This window comes from Apodemus sylvaticus, chromosome 3, assembly GCF_947179515.1.
Source record: "Apodemus sylvaticus chromosome 3, mApoSyl1.1, whole genome shotgun sequence".
Taxonomy (NCBI): domain Eukaryota; kingdom Metazoa; phylum Chordata; class Mammalia; order Rodentia; family Muridae; genus Apodemus; species Apodemus sylvaticus.
This window is the reverse complement of record NC_067474.1, coordinates 16,613,129-16,630,820: the sequence shown is the minus strand read 5'-3', so window position 1 is coordinate 16,630,820 and position 17,692 is coordinate 16,613,129. Positions and strand designations below refer to the sequence as shown.

The following is a 17,692-nucleotide window of genomic DNA, read 5'->3' as shown; positions in this document are numbered from 1 at the left end:
AAACAACAAAACTTATACCACAGAAAAAGCAAAAAGGTCTATGACAAGAGATTGGATTCATAATTTTAAAACATAGCATCAAAGAAAAGCATAAAAAAAAAAGACATCCCTACTGAATTCTGCTAAATGTGGAATAACATCAAATTTCTCTCATATTTTCTAAACACCAAAACAGGTGAGATATTTCCTAATGCATTCTACAGGATCAGTTTGACTATGCTGATGTCAAACTCATAAGGAACATAATTAAAGAAAAAAGCTAATCTGGTGCTCTAATAAACACAGGCACAGGAGTCTGCAATGGAGAAGCTAATTCTACACACATACTGAAAGTTATTCTAAATTGTAACAAACTGGGCTTCATTCAAGGAATGGGTGTTGGCTAAACTTAGAAATAAAGTAACAAGAATAACATAAAAATAACATAACAAATACCAAAAATAGGACAAGGAGGAGAAATGTGTATCAGAACCTTGCTTTAAAGGATGTAAAGACGTTTGTGTAAAACATAAAATCCTTAAAGATCAAAGAATGGCAATTGCTCCCAACCAACAGAACTCCCATTTTTGTCACTTCTAGTGAGCAATGCACTGAAAGTTTTAAGTAGAACAATTTATCAATAAGAAGAAATTAAAGCATCCAATGTAAAGAGAGAAAAAGCACATTAGAAGTGGTTGTCAGGGAAGCTAACAGCAGTCCTATAACCATTGTCTGGCTCTGGTTTAGCCCTTAGGTCCTAGGGAGCCTTTAGGACCAGACTGGGAGCATCCTGCTGAGGCCTTCTTAGTTCTGTTCCAAGCAGAACTAAGCTTGGAACAACCCCTTGCTGAGTGGGGCCTGCCCGAGGCACAGCCAACACAATCAGGTACCCTGATGCCCATTGTCTGGCCTAAGACTCCCCCTGACTTCCTTTTTTCTTTTTTCTTTCTTTTTTTTTTTTTTTTTTGAACATTTCAAGTATGTTTATTTGGCATCTTATAAACCCTTCTGCTGTGGTTTACAATGAGATGCAGCAACTCCTTTTACAAGCAATAGGAATTGTAAACAAGAGCTAGAGAAATGGCTCAGCATTTAAGAGAACTTTCTGCTTTTGACTTCAGGGCATGAAATATCTTGCTCTCCCCAGACATTAAGACATGCATATGGTTTGCATACATGCATATATATAATGTATGCATATATATATGTATATATATATATATATTTATATATATGTGTGTGTGTGTGTGTGTGTGTACATACATGCATATACATACATGTAGGATGTTAGACATGAGAATAAAATAAAATAACTAAATATCTTTTTTTCTTTTTTATTAGACATATTCTTTATTTACATTTCAAATAATTTCCCCTTTCCCCTTTCCTGGTTCCCCCCTTGTCCCAGAAAGTCCCATATGCCCTCTGCCCACCCCCTGTTCCCCAATCAACCCCCTCTTGTTTCCCTGTCCTGGTATTCCCCTACACTGCTGCACTGAGCCTTTCTAGGACCAGGGACCTCTCCTTTCTACTTCCTGAGCTTCATTTGATCTGTGAATTGCATCTTGGGTATTCCAAGCTTCTGGGCTAATATCCACTTATCAGTGAGTGCATACCATGTGTGTTCTTTTGTAATTGGGTTACCTCACTTAGGATGATATTTTCCAGTTCCAATCATTTGGCTAAGAATTTCATTGATTGTTTTTAATAGCTGAGTAGTATTCCATAGTGTAAATATACTAAATTTTCTGTATCGATTCTTCCATTGAGGGACAGCTGGGTTCTTTCCAGCTTCTTGCTATTATAAATAGGGCTGCTATGAACATAGAGGAGGATGTGCCTCATTACATGCAGGGGAATCCTCTGGGTATAGGCCCAGGAGTGGTATAACAGGGTCGTCCTGTTTTCTGAGGAACCGCCAGACTAAATTCCAGAGTGGTTGTACCAGCTTGCAGTCCCATCAGCAGTGAAGGAGTGTTCCTCTTTCTCCACATCCTCAACAACACCTGCTGTCTCCTGAGTTTTTGATCTTAGCTATTCTGACTGGTGTGAAGTGAAATCTCAGGATTCTTTTGATTTGCATTTCCCTGATGACTAAGGATGTTGAACATTTTTTTAGGTGTTTCTCAGCCGTTCAATATTCCTCAGGTGAAAATTCTTTGTTTAGCTCTGTATCCCATTTTTTATAGGGTTATTTGGCTCTCAAGAGTCTAACTTCTTGAGTTCTATGTATATATTGGATATTAGCCCTCTGTCTAATGTAGAGTTGGTAAATATCTTTTCCCAATTTGTTGGTTGCCATTTTGTGCTATTGACAGTGTCCTTTACCTTACAGAACTTTGTAATTTTATGAGATCCCATTTCTCAATTCTTGATCTTAGAGCATAAGCTATTGGTGATCTGTTCAGGAAATTTTTCACTGTGTCCATGTGCCCCAGGGTCTTCACCACTTTCTTTTCTATTAGTTTCAGTGTGTCTGGTTTTATATTCAGGTGCTTGATCCACTACATAAACAAACTCAAAGATAAAAACCACATGGCCATTTCATTAGATGCTGAAAAAGCATTGGACAAAATTCAGCATCCTTTCACGTTTAAAGTCTTGGAAAGAAGAGGAATTCAAGGCCCATAACTAAACATAGTAAACCAGTAGCCAACATAAAACCAAATGGAGAGAAACTTGAAGCAATCCCACTAAAATCAGGGACTAGACAAGGCTGCCCTCTCTCTCCATATTTATTCAATATAGTACTTGAAGTTCTAGGTAGATCAATTAAACAACAAAAGGTCAAAGTGATACAAATTGGAAAGGAAGAAGTCAAATTATCACTATTTGAAGATGATAAGATAGAATAATTAAGCGACCCAAAAAACTCCACCAGAGAATTCCTGCAGCTGATAAACAACTTCAGCAAAGTGGCTGGATATAAAATTAACTCAAACAAATCAGTAGCCTTCCTATACTCAAAGGATAAACAGGCTGAGAAAGAAATTAGAGAAATGACACCCTTCACAATAGCTACAAACGATATAAAGTATCTTGTTGTGACTCTAACCAAACAAGTGAAAGATGTGTATGACAAGAACTTCCAAGTCTCTGAAGAAAGAAATCAAAAAAGACCTCAGAAAATGGAAAGATCTCCCATGCTTGTAGATTGGCAGGATTAATAAAGTAAAAATGCCCATCTTGCCAAAAGCAATCTACAGATTCAGTGCAATCCCCATCAAAATCCCAACTCAATTCTTCATAGAGTTATAAACAGCAATTCTCAAATTCATCTGGAATAACAAAAAAAAAGCAGGATAGCTAAAACTATTCTTAACAGTTAAAGAATTTCTGGGGGATTCAGTATTCTGGACCTCAAGCAGTATTATCAAGCAATTGTGTTTAAAACTGCATGATATTGTTACAGAGACAGACTGGTAGATTAATGAAATAGAATTGAAGACCCAGAAATGAGCCCACAAACCTATGGTCACTTGATCTTTGACAAAGGAGCTAAAACTATCCAATGGGAAAAAAAAGCCTTTTCAACAAATGGTGCTGGTTCAACTGGAGATCAGCATGCAGAATGCAAATCGATCCATTCTTATCTCCATGAAATTATTTCTTGCAGTTATTCTTTGTGTTTTATTTCTTCATTTTGGTTTTAGGGCTTTCAGTGAATGTTAAATTACTGTGAAAGTTCTCCATTTTTTTTCTTTGTTGAGATTTTTTTTCATAAAATATATTTTGATTATGGTTTCCTCTCTCAATTCCTTCAAATTCCTCCCCACCTCCTTTCCCCTGTAAATCCATAACTTTTCTATCTCTTGCTAGAAAGCAGTTACCCAACAAATAATAATAAAATAAAATAAAATAAAATAAAATAAAATGTAAAATAAAATAAAATAAGCTGGAATAGAACTAAGCCAAAAACCAGAATGAAAGGAACCAAAGAAAGAGCAGGAGAAATATATAGACATAGAGACACAAATTTACACACAGAGAAATTTCATGAAAACACAAAACTGGAAGCTATAATACATGAGCAGATGATCTCTAAGGGGGAAAATGTCTGGCACAAAATTAATAGACAGAAACAGCCAAAGATGCCACTGAGTTTTTTTGGTCTTGACCATCTATTGTTGGGCATAAGGCCTACCCAATAAGAGTGATTGGTTTGCCCAGTGAGATTTCCTTAGAGAAAACTAACTTTTCGTTTATAAGAGGTTATCAATTGGAGAAAGCTTCAGTGTTAAGGATCAGAGGATGTGTCCACTTCTCTCAATCTTAGAAACCCATCTAGTGCAAACCCAGACAGACCCAAACAGACCCAGTTCATGCTGCCACAGTATGTGTGAGTTCATAAAATTGCTCCAGTTTTTTTGTTTGTCTGTTTGGTTTTTGTTTTATTTTTTAATGCAAGCACTTGATACTATGAATTTACTTATGTTGCCTGCATTGTATCACATATGTTTGGATGTATTATATTTTCATTTAAATTAATTTGAAAAATGTTTTAATTTCCTTCTCAATTTCTGCATTACCTGTTTTTATTCAGTGGTGATTTGTTAACTTTCCAAGAGTTTATAAACTTTGAGTTGTTTCTGTCATTTATGTCTAGCTTTAATCCATGGTGGTCAGGTAAGATACTGGTATTTTTTCAAGTTTCTTATATCTGTTGAGACTTGCTTTCTGTCTAATTATGTGATCAACTTTGGAGAAGGTTCCATGAGCTTCTGAGAAGACATATTCTTTTATATTTGGGTGAAATGCTTTGTAAATACATGCAAGGACCCTTTGATTTATGATATCTTTAAGCTTATTACCATTTCTGTTTAGTTTTTGTCTGGATGACCTGTCTTTGGTCTTTGGTGAGAGAGAGGTATTGAAGTCTCCCACTGCCAGTGTACATAAGTTAATGTGTAATTTTTAGCTGTAGTAGTGTATCTTTTGCAAACTTAGGTGTTCATATGTTTGATGTATGATGTTTAAAATTAGAATATTGTCCAGATGTATTTTTTCCTTGATGAATATGTAATATCTTTCCCTATTTCTTCAGGTTAATTTTGGTTTGAAGTCTATTTTGTCAGATATGAAAATGCTTATTGTTGCTTGCTTATTAGGTTCATTTGTTTAGAATATCTGTTTCAATCCTTTTAACCTGTGGTGATGTCTCTCCTTGATCGAACAGCATGTCTCTTGGATTCAGCAGAAATATGGATCCTGTTTTCAATCAAACCTGTTTTCCTGTGTCATTTAATTGAGGAAATAAGATCATTAATACTGATAGTTATCAGTATTTATAATGGCCTATTATTTTTGTTGTTATACTATGGGTTTTTTCTTCTTTTGATTTACTGTTTTAGGATTATTTATTTCTTAGGTCTTCTTGGATGTGGTTAACCTCGTCAAACTGAGGTTTTCCTTCTAGTGCCTTCTGTAGTACTAAATTTGTGGATAGATGGTTAATTACCATCTAATGTTGTTTTATTGAGGAATATTTCTCTTTCTTTGTATATTGTGATTGATAGTCTGAACTGGCATTTGTGATCTCTTAGAATTTATAGATCAGGACATTCTGGTTCTGAGAGTCTCCACTGAGAAAGATGCTTTCGAATGGGTCTGTCTTTATGCATTACTTGGTCTTGTTTCTAAGTAGCCTTTAATATTTTTCTTTGTTCTTACATTTATTGTTTTTATTCCTATGTGCCATTAGAAATTTCTTTTCTTATTATGTCTATGTGGTGTTCACTGTGCTTCTTCTACCTTTCTAGATAACTCTTTGTTTAGGATTGGAATTTTTTCCTCTACATGCTTTTTGAAAAGATCTTCTCTGCCTTTATTCTGGTTTTCTTTCTCAATTCTCTATTTCTATTACTTTTGGATTTGATGTTTTCATGATGTCTCAGATTTTCTGCATGTTTGATACTTGGTTTTTTGCTTTTTGTTTTTTGGCTTTGTTTATGTTTGTTTGTTTTTAGATTTCTCATTGTCTCTAACTGCTTTATCCATTTCTTCTACTTGTCTTCAATGCCAGAGATTATCTCTTCCATGTTCCATGTCTTATACTGTGTTGATGAGGCTTACCACTGAAGACTTTATTTGATATCCTAAATTTTTCACTTTCAGTTAGTTCTGTTTTAGTTTGGGTTTTCTGTAGTGATTCTGCTTCTACTTTCTTGTCTTGAATTGCTTTTATCATTTCATTCCCATTAGTGTTCTCACAGACTTCATTATTTATATCTTCTTTAAGGTTCTGAAAGTATCATAATTGAGATTTTAACATCCTTATCTTGTGCTTCAGTTATAAGTACTTTTCATGACCTGATGTAGTAGGGTTACTGGGTTCTGGTGGAAGCACACAGTCTTAGTTGTTAATATTTGTGGTTGTGTATTAGTGTCCAGGCATCTGGTATTGGGATGATTGAACTGATTCTAGTTGATAATATCTGGTTTTTGTCTTTGTTAGGCTGACATTCTTTAACTTAGTTTCTGTTGCCCTCTATGGCTCTTAAGAAACTGTGGTGGCTATGGGTTACTTGGGAGAGAGTGGTTCTGCAGGTTATTTTGTAGCAGAGAGGATAAAAGTGGGCTAGGGAGAAACTGAATGGCCCATTGTGAAAGAGGTAAGGGTTTCTTGTCTACATGAAGAGGCAGAGTATTCAGGAAGTTAGAGGTACTGTGGAGAAAAGAATCTACAAACAGATTGCAGTAAGGCGAAGAATAATTTGAAGAGACAGGGATGCAAAGCCTAGAGGATCCTGAGTCTAAGCCAAGAGTTGAAATTTCCAGTGAATGGAGTGGAGGTAGGAGAAGGTGTTCCTCTAAGTAGGTAGTGATACCAGCATGAGGGTGAGAATAGAGAGATCATGATGGAAGACAGGGAGCACCATGTGTGCTACCCACCTGAGTCCCTACTGAGGATGGCCAAGGAATGGCTCAGGTAAACCGTGTTCTAGGCACCTGGGGCTGACACAAAGAAACAGAAATGAACTAGAAGAGGGTACTGAGAGGGTCCATAGGAAGAAGGAAATCTGGGTCCATACCACGGTTTGATGGAGTCCACAGAGAATGGGGGTACGATGAGATGATAGTCTCAGAGTACACTGGGAGACTATAATGGAGAACAGGAAAGAAAGTGGAATTGGCCATCTGACTCCCCGCCTGGTGTGGCTAAGACTTTATTTTTCAAGTATTTACTCTCACCATAAATACAAGAAAAAAATCTTCTGATTGATATTAAACATATGAAAAGAGTTTATAATGATAATAATTCTCCCAAATACTTCAGTAATTTCTGTAAAAAGCATTGGAGGCTAAATAAATAAGTTATAGCAAACAAAACTCTCAGAATTATGTCAAGGTGAATGTTGTATGAATATGGAAATATTTAAGAGACCTACCCTATTCTGACTGTGATTTTATTCTTTTCACCAGATATAATACAAGCCTATATATCTACACAGAAATGATGAAATCCCTGTGAACTTCTGATACTGTTTGGTTCATTCCAAGTTCTACTTTAACTTCTGGTGTTTCTAACTGCAGTTTAACAACATAGCATTAGTTGCCTCTGCTTCATATTTTCCACCTTCTGGATTCTGACCATACCTAGCCATTATCTCATAATTTTATAAAAGGTAAAAAGTAAATAAAAAGAACAACTTTTTGCCGTCATTACTTAATAATTTACCTTAAGTTCAAACTTATCTAAAGAGGCAGAGTAACATAAACGCTTTCTGATGACAGTCAATCAGATAGAAACAAAAACTATTTAACATAAAGTATTTCTCATTAGCTATTGCTTTTTCCCTTGTGGTGAATTTACTTTTAAATCTGCTAGAACAAAGATGGCGATGAATTTAACTGATGACCTACAAGATTTATGGTGTTTAATAGAAAGAGCCCAAGTGACCAGCTGTGCTCATTCCAAAGCTCCCACTGTCTGTATTATTTCATTAATGGTTTTTTTACTATACTTTATGACTTACAGTAAAGTTGTCTTCATGTCCATCCTGAAACCGAGTCCCATCTCTTCCATAAAGATAAATAGGTGCTGAACTCCTACGGTGTCCATATAACACAATATAAATCTGTGAACTGGTCCCTGCATTTGGAAAGTCACTCGTGTTTATTGAAACTTTCCAGTTTCCACCTGCAGAAGCACAAATAACACGCAATCACATTGTAGGCCATTATAAAGACAGGGTTCAAGGCAAGGAAAAAATGACATCTTTTCAACTCATCAGGAAAAGTATCATAACACTGGGTTTCACATTTGGTTCTATAATCTCTCAAGATAACTGACAAAATAACTGCAATTAAAAATATTTCACAGAGTAAATTTCAAAATAAGGGTAGAGGTTTCAAAACAAAACAATTGTTTGTTGTTGTTGGTCATGACTCAACACTAAGAGTCACTAAAATACTTTCATGAAACTTCCAGTATTTTGATAAAATAAGTATGTCCAAAATTAAATATATATATTTATTTAATATATATAATATTTAATATAATAATAATGTATATATATATACATTTCTAAAATAGTCAGAAAGAATTTGAGACAACTTGCATCCATTATTTTAACTGTCCAGATTAACAGATAACACTGAACCCCACAACAAAGAAAACATTGTGAATCATCAGCATGTAAAAGTTGAGGAATAAAATAAATGACACAGTGTGAATATAATAAAGGTCACAGTATCTTACTACAGATTTATTTTAATTTTCCAGGTCTTTCAGAGATTAAACATCTGAAATGTAACCAACCAGTTAATCAGTGAGAAAGTAGAGTGTGTGCTTACAATTTTACAAAAGAAAAATAATATTAAATTCAGAAACAGAGACTCAAATGAGATTCTGTTCATTAAACTGAAATTTTTGTTCCAAATTTGGAGGAAATATATTTTACATTTGATCATTACTATAAATAATCAAATTCTAGATTTAGATTCTAGTAATATGTCAAAGAAATGCTATATTTGTGAAACTCTGCTTTAAAACTCAAAAATTTACTTTGCTTGTCCAACACAGTTTAAAAAGCCATACCCATCTATGGTATCATCTTGGTGATGCTCCATTTGTTAAAAATAATTTCTTTAATTAGTAGACAATAACAAGAACAGAAATAGTTAAATGTCAAGAAATTAGGGCTGGAAGATTCTAGCTGTCGGTGATAGATTACAAGGATGTTGGTGCTTGAGGGAGTAAAGTGTAACTGTGCGTTTCAACAGCTACTGCTACAGCAATGCAAGAAGAGTCTCACAGAACATTGACTGCTAGATGTGCACAGGCCAAGTCAATAGGGAAAGAAATTACGTTTTCAACAACTAAGATGCAAAAGGGTAAAATGTATAAGCATAAATGTTTAAAAAGTCTATTTACCTAAGAATTTCATGAATTCATCATTCTTAATAGCTGAATAGTATTCCATTATGTGAATATACCACATTCTCTGTATTCATTCCTCTGTCGAGGGACATCTGGCTTCTTTCCAGCTTCTGGTTATTATAAATAAGGCTGCTATGAACATGTGTCCATATTACGTGTTGAAACATCCTCTGGGTATATGCCCAGGTGTGATATAGCTGGGTCCTCAGGTAGTCCAATTTTCTGAGAAGCCACCAAACTGATTTCCAGAGTGGTTGTACCAGCTTGCAATCCCACTAGCAATGAAGGAAAGTTAGTCTTTCTCTCCTTCTTCCAGACTTCCAGAGAGTCTCTCCAGGTGACTCTGCTGTCACCTGAGTTTTATTTTTAACCATTCTGATTGGTGTGAGATGGAATCTCAGAGTTGTTTTGATTTACATTTCTCTGATGATTAAGGATGTTGAACATTTCTTTAGGTGCTTCTCAACAATTCAGTATTCCTCAGTTGAGAATTCTTTATTTAGCTCTGCACCCCATTTTTAATAGGGTTATTTGGTTCTCTGGAGTCCAACTTCTTAAGTTCTTTGTATATATTAGATAATAGCTCTCTATAGGATGTAGGATTGATAAAGATCTTTTCCCAATCTGCTGATTGCCATTTTGTCCTATTGACAGTGTCCTTTGCCTTACAGAATCTTTGCAAGTCTATGAGGTCCCATTTGTTGATTTTTTTAAAAAAATTATTATTATTTTCTATATTCTTTGTTTACATTCCAAATGATTTTGCCTTTCCCGGTTCCCCCCTCCCCATAAGTCCCATAAGCCCTCTTCCCTCCGCCAATTCCCTAATCAACCCCTTCCCACTTCTCTGTCCTGGCAATCCCCTACAATGCTGCATCAAGCCTTTCCAAGACCAGGGCCCTCTCTTTCCTTCTTCTTGGGAATGATTTGATATGTGAGTTGCATCTTGGGTATTCAGAGCTTCTGGGCTAATATTCACTTATCCATGACTACATTCCATGTGTGTTCTTTTGTGATTGAGCTACCTACTTAGGATGATATTTTCCAGTTCCAACCATTTGCCTAAGAATTTCATGAATTCATCATTCTTAGTGGCTGAATAGAATTCTATTGTGTGAATATACCACATTCTCTGTATTCATTTCTCTGCTGAGGGACAGCTGGGTTCTTTCCAGCTTCTGGCTATTATAAATAAGGCTGCTATGAACATAGTGGAGGATGCATCCTTATTGCATGCCGGGGAATCCTCTGAGTATATACCCAGGAGTAGCATAGCAGGGTCCTCTGGAAGTGTCATGCCCAGTTTTCTGAGGAACCACCACACTAATTTCCAGAGTGGTTGTACCATCTTGCAATCCCACCAGCAGTGGAGGAGTGTTCCTCTTTCTCCACATCCTTGCCAACACCTGCTGTCTCCTGAATTTTTTTTTTATTTTTTATTATAATTTTTTATTTTCTATATTCTTTGTTTACATTCCATTCCAAATGATTTCCCCTTTTCCATTTCCTCCCTCCCCATAAATTCCCTAAGCCCTCTTCCCTCCTCCCATTCTCCTATCAACCCCCTTCTACTTCTCTGTCCTGGCACTCCCCTACAATGCTGGAACAAGCATTTTCAGGATCAGGGACCTCTCCTTCCTTCTTCTTGGGAGTCATTTGATATGCGAATGGTGTCTTGGGTATTCAGAATTTCTGAGCTAATATCCACTTATCAGTGACTGTATTCCATGTGTGTTCTTTTGTGATTGGGTTACCTCACTTTGGATGATATTTTCCAGATCCAACCATTTGCTAAGAATTTCATGAATTCATTGTTTTTAATTGCTGAGTAGTATTCCATTGTGTAAATATACCACATTTTCTGTATCCATTCCTCCATTGAGGAACACCTGGGTTCTTTCCAGCTTCTGGCTATTATAAATAGGGCTGCTATGAATATAGTGGAGCATGTGTCCTTATTGCATGCCAGGGGATCCTCTGGGAATATGCCCAGGAGTGGTATTGCAGGGTCCTCCAGAAGTGTTATGCCCAGTTTTCTGAGGAACAGCCAGACTGATTTCCAGAGTGGTTGTACCAACTTGCATTCCCACCAGCAGCGGAGGAGTGTTCCTCTTTCTCCACATCCTCACCAACACCTACTGTCTCCTGAGGTTTTAATCTTAGCCATTCTATCTGGTGTAAGGTGAAAATCAGGGTTGTTTTGATTTGCATTTCCCCTGAATTTTTAATCTTAGCCATTCTGACTGGTGTGAGGTGAAATCTCAGGGTTGTTTTGATTTGCATTTCCTATTTGTTGATTTTTTATCTTAAAGCATAAGCTATTGGTGTTTTGTTCAGGAAGGTTCCCCCTGTGCCCAAGTGTTCTGGGCTTTCCCCCCACTTTCTCCTCTATTAGTCTCCAACAACAAGGAGATAAGAATGGGTCAATTTACACTGTTCTGCATGCTGACCTCCAGTTAATCCAAAACCAATTGTTAAAAATGCTGTCTTTTTTCCACAGGATGGATTTAGCTCCTTTGTCAAATATCAAGTGACCATACATGTGTGGGTTCATTTCTGGGTCTTCAATTCTATTTCATTGATCTACCGGCCTGTCACTGTACCAATACCATGTAGTTTTTATCACTATTTCTATGTAGCACTACTTGTGGTCTGGGATACTGATTCCCCCAGAAGTTCTTTTGTTGTAGAGAATAGATTTTGCAATCCTGGGGTTTTTGTTATTCATTTGCAAAAATGAATTTGCAAATTGCTCTTTCTAACTCTTCAAAGAATTGAGTTGGAATGTTGATGGGTATTGCATTGAATCTGTATATTGCTTTTTGCAAGAGGGCCATTTTTACCATATTAATCCTGCCAGTCCATGAGCATAGGAGATCTTTCCACCTACTGAGGTCTTCTTTGATTTCTTTCTTCAGAGACTTGAAGTTCTTGTCATACATATCTTTTACTTGTTCGGTTAGAGTCACACCAAGATACTTTATATTATCTGTGTCTATAGTGAAGGGTGTCATTTCCCTAATTTCTTTCTCAGCAAGTTATGCTTTGGGTAGAGGAACAATCATATCATCTGAAAATAGAGATATTTTGACTTCTACCTTTCCAATTTGTATTCCTTTGACTTCCATTTGTTGTCTAATTGCTCTAGATAGAACTTCAAGTACTATATTGAATAGATAGGGAGAGAGTCATCCTGAGAGAGATAATCCAATCACAAAAGAACACACATGGTATGTACTCACTGATAAATGGATTTTAGGCTAAAAGCTCTGAATACCCAAGCTTCATGTGGTCTGTGGTTCAAGCTCAAGACCAAAGTGCTTTAGCTCTTCTAAGAAGTAGAATATAATACTCAGAGGAGAAAATATGTTGATAACTTATAGAACAGAGACTGAAGAAAGGGCCATCCAGAGACAGTACCACTTGGGAATTCATTCCATATACAGTCCCCAAACCCTGGCACTACCATGAATGCCAAAAAATGTTTGCTGAAAGTAGTCTGATATAGCTGTCACCTGAGAGGCCCTGCCAGAGCCTTACAAATACAGAGGCAGATGCTCACAGCCTACCATTGGTCTGAGCATGGGGGTTCCCATTGGAGGAGTTAGTGAGAAGACTAAAGGAGTTGAAGGGGTTTGCAACCTCATAGGAAGAACAACAATATCAACCAAACAACTCCGCCCCCAGAGCTTCCAGGGACTAAGCCATCAACAAAGGGGTACATATTTCTCCAGTTGCATATGTAACAGAAGACTTCTTTGTCAGGAATCAACAGGAGGAGAGGGTCTTGGTTCTGTGAAGGTTCGATAGATGCCCCAGTGTAAGGGAATCAAGGCCAGGAAGGTGGGAGTGAGTTGAGTGGAAGAACATCCTCATTGAAGTAGGGGGAGGGAGGATGGGATAGGGGCTATACAGGAGGGGGGAACTGGAAAAGGGGATAACATTTGAAATGTAATTAAAAATATATCCAATTAAAAATAAAAATAAATAAATAATTGGAGCACTAAAAATTTAAAAAATAATGAAGTGTGATATCTGTTTACTAAAGATAGCTGTACCTTCATAAATCATTGGGTTATTGCTAGAAATCCAATGTCTAGTGAGGAGGAGTTAGGACACACAAAATGTCTTCATTCTTAATTTGCTTGTAGTCTACATAAAAATACATAACAAAAAAACAGGAAAAGTAATATAAAACTTTCGTATTGTAAGATTGTAGTAAGACAAGACCAATCACAGATAAGCTAACTAAATGGAAAATTAAAGAGAACAAGAAAGAAGCCAAAGGAATCATGCAATACACATCAATAAAAAGAAAATACAAAAGCTATCTATCATCTTTACAGACTATATACTCAGAAATGAGCAAACAGAAGGTTTGAAGTATCCAAGGTATATATAACCTACCTTTCCCATAAAGAAGGGAGAAAGAATGTAAACTAAAAATTAGAAATCTGTGCCCAGATAAAGAGGCTGTTGGAAAAGTGAATTAACTAGATTAGAATAAAGAACAATGCAGGTGTAGGTAGATACTTGATAAAATCCTAAAATATTCCATATACAAAATTAATTAAAAACTTTATTTCTATCTTTAGAAAATATACACCTGGCCATCTCCCCAGCGACTTAGCAGGCAGGTACAACCAGGAGCACAGGGAACACAGGAGTGGCAGGGCAGCTGGGACAGGGTCAATTTGGGCTCCACCTGCACCCAGGAGTTCGGCAGTGCCACAGCACCCTGTGCCAGGGACAGCCGGTCAACCAGGGGTGCTGAGACAGTCTTGTAGGCCCACAGGAGGGACAAACTAACACCAGAGATAACCAGATGGCGAAACAAACAGAAACAAAGGCAACATGACACTATCCGAGCCCAATTTTCTCACTACAGCAAGTCCTGGATACTCATACCAGAAAACCAAGATTTGAATGTAAAATCACAGCTCATGATGCTGATAGAGGGCTTCAAGAAGGACATAAATAACTCCCTTAAAGAAATACAGGAGAGCACACATAAATAGGTAGAAGCCCTTAAAGAATTACCGGAAAGCACAACAAAACAGATGAAGGAATTAAACAAAGCCATCCAAATATCTAATTAAAAAAAGAAAGAAAATATACACCAGTAGTATATGCATCTATAATATAAAACTTGTATGAAAAAAAGATGACCAAATGGTTCACTGGGAAGTTCCTTCCATTTATTAAAAATAACATTAATTCTACACCACCTTTCAGAATAGTTTCAAAGTCATTATATAAGCATAGTATTCTGATACCAAAACTAGAAAAAGAAAGTATTATTAGAATACGCAATATAGCAAAATATATGCAAAAGTATCATTCTGAAAATGATTACTTAGAAAACATGAAATTCTTACTAGCTTTATAATAATCAGAAAACTAGACAGGAATAATATGAAGACAGCTTAACCTTCAAGTTTATGCCAAGAATAATTTTTTTAATTTTCTGAAATTGATCAATAAAATTCATGATATGAACAGAATAAAAGAATACATAAACATTTACCCTGCATCACTACTTATTTGCGATTCGAAAATTAAAGCCACAGAGAGGTACAGCAGTGCTGTAAACAGCAGGACAGCAGGGTAAGGAAAGCAACCGAGAATGGAGGGGAAGAACCTGGACATACCCGCATGATGCAACAGGAAACAACCCCACAATGTGGAAACAGGTTGACAGTTTATTACAAGGTCAAACAAATATAAAATACACCCCTACAACTCTGGTGACTTACCCAAAACAATAGATTGCACTTTTACATAAATTTTCCTAACAGTTTTGTTCACAAAAGCCAAAATTTGAAGTGAATCTTAACCAACAGTTACTAAATGGCAAATTGATTCATCAACAAAAGAATGCCATGGGTCCCTTATCCCTGCTACTTGTAAAAATGACCTTATTTAGAAACAGTCATTGCAAATGCAATTGAAATGTAAAGCCAGACAAAATTATACTCAAACTTCCCAGGAAGCAAAAGACAAGGGGCTGCTTTTATCCCAAGAATCGGCTTAAGAACAGATTCCATTCCAAAACTGGAAGGCTTCTAAGTCTATATCTATCTCTTCAAATCTTATTTCTAATGTGTGTGACGTCTTCAACAATACGGTGTTACCTCCAAGTTCTGGGAAGCCACCAAGGGCAAGGAGAAGAGCCTAATGGTGTTTTGGAAGTTGTAGACACCACTGACAAACAACTCAAAGGCAGGTTTCCCTGTGCCTGGTGTGGATTTTCATAGGCTGAACTACTTCCCACTCCCACGAGTGGGACCAGTGTTCACCTTTCCTCACATCATGCCAACCATTTGCTATCCCTTATGCTCTTTCAACTTTATCATTACTAATGGAATATTATAAAATCTCAAAGTAATTATAATTTGCATTTCCATTATAACTAAGGTTGTTAAATCTTCTTTGAATGCTTCTCAGTCATTTGTATTTCATCTTTGAGAACTCTGTTTACTTCGATGTTCATGTTTGATGAGTTGTCTGTTTTCTTGGTGTTTAGGGTTTTTTTTTTGAGTTCTATATATATTCTAGACATGGATGCTCTCTCAGATGAATAGCTAATAAAGACCTTTTATCATTCTATTGGTTCCCTCTTCACTTGAATAATGCTTTGCTCTTTTGTATAGAAGCTTTTGAGTTTCCTATTATCCCATTTATTAATTGTTGGTCTTGAGTCCATTGTTATCAGGGTCTTGTTCGTAAAGTCCTTCTCTACCTTCTTCTCTATCAAATTTAGGGTGTTGGGTCTTATACTGAGGTTCTTGAATAGTTTGTATAAGAGATGTGTATATATTTATTACTTCTATATATGCATATACATACAGTCATCCAGTTGGATAAGAACAATTTATTGTAGATAATGTCTTTTCTCCTATGTATTTTGCAGACTACTTTGTCAAAAATTCCATGGCATATGCTGCCATGATAATACAGTTGATAAAGTCCATTCTGCCAAGCCTAATGAACTGATTTTGATATCCAAACCCAGATGGTAGGAGAGACCCAACTCACACAAGTTGTTCTCTGACCTCCCTACATAGGCCCTGGTATACAAACACACACACACACACACACACACACACACACACACACACACGCGCACACACACACCATGAATAAATAAAATGTAATTTTTTTAAAATCAAGTGGGTACAGTTATATGAACAGATATCTGAGTCTTTACTTCTATACCAATAATAATTGAATTTGCTTTTATTCCTAGTATTAAATTGTTTTGTGTTACTATAGCTCTGTAATATATCTTGAAATGTGGGTGTTGATAGCTCCACCTTCTTTTATAGCTAAAGTTCATTGTAGCTATCCTGGGTCTTTTGCTTATTCATATGAAATTTAAGATTATTTTGCTAATTCTTAAACTGCATTGAAATTTTGATATGCATTGCTTATAATCTGCATACAGCTTCTGATAGCATCATCATTTTCACATTAATCCATTAATTCCATCTTCTAGCATTTTTTTTATTTAGGGTCTTAAAGTTTTTATTGTACAAATCTTTTATTTCCCTAAATAGATTTGTTCCAAGATTTTTTGAGTTTACTATTAATTAAGAATTGTTTCCTTGATTACTTTCTCAGTGTGTTTGTCATTTTAAGATAGAAAAGTTACTGAATTTTATGAGTTGTTTTGTGTTCTGTTACTTTGTAAAGTGTGTTTCTTGGTTGTACAGGTTTCTTGATGGAGTCTTTAGGACTTTTATGTCTATAAAAATATGACCTATAAATAATTATACTTGGATTTCTTACTTTTTGACATGTAGCACAATTATCTCTGTCACTTGTCTTATTGTAGTAAGGAAGATATCAAGAAACTATGTTGAGGAGGTGTGAGGAGACTGGTTATACTTGTCATGCTTCTGATTTTAGTGTAAATGCTTTGAGTTCTCTCTCTGTTTGATAAAATGTTGGCTGTAGGCTTCCTGTCCCTCTGTATATGAAAGTAGACTCTCACCCACAGAGTAAGTGAGATACACCTGCCTTTGCTTCCTGAGTGCAGGAACAAAGGTGTGAACACTATGCCCAGATATTTGGGAAATTTGTACTTTGATAGGAAGCCTTTTCTTAGATTAGGGTGGTTTACTTCTATGGTTTTGTTGAAAATATTTTCTAGGGCTGGTGAGATGGCTCAGTGGTTAAGAGCACTGACTGCTTTTCCAGAGGTCCTGAGTTCAAATACCAGCAACCACATGGTGGCTCACAACCATCCGTAATGAGATCTGACTTCCTCTTCTGGTGTATCTGAAGACAGCTACAGTGTACTTACATATAATAAATAAATAAGTCTTA

The 17,692-nt window shown here is 36.2% G+C and overlaps 1 protein-coding gene across 1 annotated transcript in view; it reads right to left on the bottom strand.

The window, feature by feature from the left end:
• Rp1 (RP1 axonemal microtubule associated) overlaps window positions 1–17,692 on the bottom strand; it is a 187,044-nt gene that overhangs the window by 138,124 nt on the left and 31,228 nt on the right. The window contains exon 3 of the mRNA XM_052175416.1: window positions 7,956–8,119. Within this exon, the coding sequence (XP_052031376.1) occupies window positions 7,956–8,119 (164 nt within the window). The remainder of the gene's footprint in view (window positions 1–7,955; window positions 8,120–17,692) is intronic.